Source organism: Etheostoma spectabile, chromosome 21 (genome assembly GCF_008692095.1).
Source record: "Etheostoma spectabile isolate EspeVRDwgs_2016 chromosome 21, UIUC_Espe_1.0, whole genome shotgun sequence".
In the NCBI taxonomy this organism is placed as follows: domain Eukaryota; kingdom Metazoa; phylum Chordata; class Actinopteri; order Perciformes; family Percidae; genus Etheostoma; species Etheostoma spectabile.
In genome coordinates this window covers 8,059,741-8,063,438 of record NC_045753.1, presented here as the reverse complement: position 1 = coordinate 8,063,438, position 3,698 = coordinate 8,059,741, and the positions used below count along the sequence as shown (strand labels likewise).

Here is a 3,698-nt window from a genome sequence, read left to right as displayed (position 1 = left end):
TGGGGGCGTTTCACAGGGGTTTTCCTCTTGCAGGGGTTGTACTAGCCTGGAAACATTTTTAGATATGGGTAGACCCACAGAGAAAATTGAAGACAGGAACTGAATAAACGTTTGGACCAGAAAGATCAGACAACCACCACAAAGTCATCTTAATCACCAAGGATCAGTGGACGGCTTCTAATCTGAATTATTTACTTTTAACTTTTAAAGATCATAGAATATATGCAAATGTGCTTGTTTTGTCTGCATCATAGTCAATGTATACAAATGCTGATTCTACAGTGTACATTGAGATTATATCTATTTCAATTGAACATCTGCTCCACCAAATTGTTATAGTGCATGTGAGATTATAAGAGTAGAGAGTATGTTATTTTAAAACGGCTGGGACTTTACGCTGGATGCCGACATGATCCCTAATAAATGAAGAGCATTGGAGAGAGTCCAAATACATATTATAGATTATAAGAGGCTTGGGCTTCGGTGGATTAGTCCTTCTGGTGTTGTATCATGTCAGACTTAAACTGAGCACAGTCACAAAACCTCTTCACATCTGTATATTGGTGGCGGTAAATGAGTAGATTATGTTTGAATATTTTCCCAGCTCCAATATTGCAATTTGGCATCATGAATTATGAATTCATATCACGTGAGTGGCAGCTTTACAGAGAATCCAATGTCAGCAGTCAATGTAAAGGGGAATCTTCGACCTCTTTTATTAGGGTGACCAGACGTCCCCGGTTTCGGGGACAGTCCCCGATTTTGGCTACCTGTCCCCGGTGGATTGTCCCGGAAATGTCCCGGTTTTCACTGTGACTGAAAGACCCGAAATTGGAATGAAAGAAAGAAAAAACGTAGCCGATAATCGCACACCCAAAACACGCAGGCTCCAGACCGCCAGAGCCAGCGGTGCTCAGAGAGGTTTTGAAGCCGTGTTTTACGATGCTAAATCACTGATTATTTACATGGAGTTGGTGGGTTTAGCGAACGCAATTGCGGACTTTTATGTTTATAAAAGGATCTTAATCTTTAACAGAAAGGTCGACCTCCTTAGAAATCCTTCCATAATGTTGTCAGACACTTAGAATATATCTGAGTCTGTTAGCAGCAAAACGAGCACTTTTATGAACGTAAATACAAGCTGGACAATTATCCTATTAACTTCCATTGCAGCGATCTCGTTTAATACTGCATCATGTCAAAGGAAAATATGTGCTCAATAGTTTTGTTGTATCTGATTCTCAATGAGCTGTGCAGAAACAAGCCTTAGCAGTAAAGCAAAAGCTGTCAGTAGTTCAGTAAAAATTACAACATTATGAAATATGAGACTTCTACTTGAAATATTAGACTTTCTATCTTGAAATATTAGGACTAAGGACTTTATATTTTGAAATATTAAGACTTTCTATCTTGAAATATTAGGACTTTTTATCTTGAAGTATAAGGATGGATTTTTTATCTTGAAATTTTAGGACTTTCTATCTTGAAGTATAAGGATGGATTTTTTATCTTGAAATATTAGGACTTTCTATCTTGAAGTATAAGGATGGATTTTTTATCTTGAAATATTAGGACTTTCTATCTTTAGGTGTAGTGGAGTGGAGTAGGAAGTAGCAGCAGGGGTGGGTCTAGGATCAGACATACGGGGGGGGGCTCAGCCCCTAATGAGAACAGCTCTAGGTCTAGTGTCCCCGTTTTAAGTTTTACAAAAATAAAAACATTACTTGTTTTGGAGGTAAATAAGCTTCTGAGCTGAAAATGTCCCCGGATTTTGTCTGAGAAATCTGGTCACCTTACTTTTATTCACACACAAAAAGCAACTAATGCTACATATGAAAAGAGAGCAATATGTGTCCATCCATCTTTGTCCACTTATCCGGTATCGGGTCGCAGCAGGAGGGAGCAGCTCCAGCAGGGTACCCCAAAATTCCCTTTCCTGAGCCACACTGCAGTTTCTTTATGGTTGAGTTTTGTAAATTCTTAAATAACAAGAATAATAGTCCACAGCCATGCTAACAGCTCTATGGGGATGCTTTGGCACAGTTGTGCTTTGAGTTCCAAGCTCACGCCAGCTTCCGAACATGCTCACAATGATAGTGCTAACATGCTGGTGCTAAGCAAGTACGATGTTCACCGTCTTAGTTTAGCGGGTTAGCATACCACCTCAGCTGTGAGTTATGGTAATGGAATTGGTAATGCAGGTACTAGGTCACAAACCAAAGTTTTAGACAGATGTAAAAATAAAAAATAAAACACAAATGTTAACCTGATGATGGTGTTACAAGAAAAGCCAGGGGATCACCGAAGTCGTGAGGATATAGCATCCAGGGACCGTGAATGTCTGTACCCAATTTAGAAGTCAAGATATTTCAAGTACAAGCAAATACCTTGCCATGCTGAACCCGGAAAAGTAAGATGATCACCAATGTCAGTAGGATTCATCCTCAGGAGACCATGAATGTCTGTACAACATGTCATGGGAATCAGCCCAACAGATATTGAGATATTTCTTCTTCTCTTGTTTTTTTACAGAATATTTTTTGGGCTTTTCCGCCTTTAATTTTTGACAGGACAACTAGGTGAGAAAGGGAAGAGAGACGGGGAAGACATGTAGGAAATCGTCACAGGTCGGATTCAAACTCTGGACCGCTGTGTCGAGGCATAAACCTCAAAGTACATGTGCGCCTGCTCTACCACTGAACCAACCTGGCCACGAGATATTGAGATATTTCAATCTGGACTAAAGTGGCGGACCAATTGACTAGAATGGCCGCTAGCATTGGCTAAAATGGATTCAGGAAACACACAAACCCCTTCAGGTTGCATCAATTAGAGGTCACAACCTTTTCTAAATATTAGGTGCATGCAGCATTAAATCTAAAGCATGTAATTTGTACTTGCAACTAGTGACGACTGGGCCTTCTGAATCGCCACCTTAATCTCCAGCAGCATGCCAATACCTCATGCAACAACTCCCTTCTTCTCCTTGCTGAACCTGTAAAGCCACAATCTGCCTACCTGTGAGGCAGTGATGCGTGATTGGTCGAGGCGTGCGGTCAGGTCGGAGGAGGAGACGTTGGCGGGCGCCCCGCGGTGAAGCCTCATGGCCACCTTCCTCTCTCGCTCGGCTCGCTCTGCTCTCCCCGCCTGAGGAGAGCGGTTTCCTGCACACACAGATAGACACGCGCTTGAAATGAAAGCCTTCAGTCTGTTACAGCCGTATCTCCGAAACCACGAACAACATCCTGACCTGACTGCTGGACCCCACGCGTAGCCGGGTTGGAGGGAGCAGCGTCTGCCTCGTTCCTGACTCTGTTGGCTGCTGAAGGGTTCGGACCAGGTGGTAGAGCTCGACCTCCAGCTCCTCTTTGGCCTCCTCCTGCTCGCTCCTCCGCCTCCTTTCCCTCCCTCCTCTCTCTCTCGCCATCCTCTGCGGTCCTGCTGGCCCCCTGAAACACAGACAAACAGGACAGAATGTGAACATACGCTGGAGAGGAAGAAATAGAACAAAAACATAATGGAAAAAGCTTCTAAACCTCAATGATGGAAGTAGTTTCCAAAAGCCTAGCCTGTATATCCATGAGGTTCCTCTTCTGGGATTCTGCTGCAATTTACTCTTCTCCGGTAGATTTCTGAGGACTACGGTTAACTAGATCTCTGCAGGGTAAATCCTGACAGCTAGCTAGACTATCTGTCCA

At 43.0% G+C, this 3,698-nt stretch overlaps 1 protein-coding gene across 4 annotated transcripts in view; it reads right to left on the bottom strand.

The window, feature by feature from the left end:
- csnk1e (casein kinase 1, epsilon) overlaps positions 1-3,698 on the bottom strand; it is a 17,212-nt gene that overhangs the window by 3,742 nt on the left and 9,772 nt on the right. For all 4 annotated transcript variants that reach the window (XM_032501533.1, XM_032501534.1, XM_032501531.1 and 1 more), the window contains exons 8-9: positions 3,251-3,449; positions 3,019-3,164 (exon numbers count right to left, since the gene is read on the bottom strand). In XM_032501533.1, coding sequence (XP_032357424.1) covers positions 3,019-3,164; positions 3,251-3,449 — 345 coding nt within the window. The remainder of the gene's footprint in view (positions 1-3,018; positions 3,165-3,250; positions 3,450-3,698) is intronic.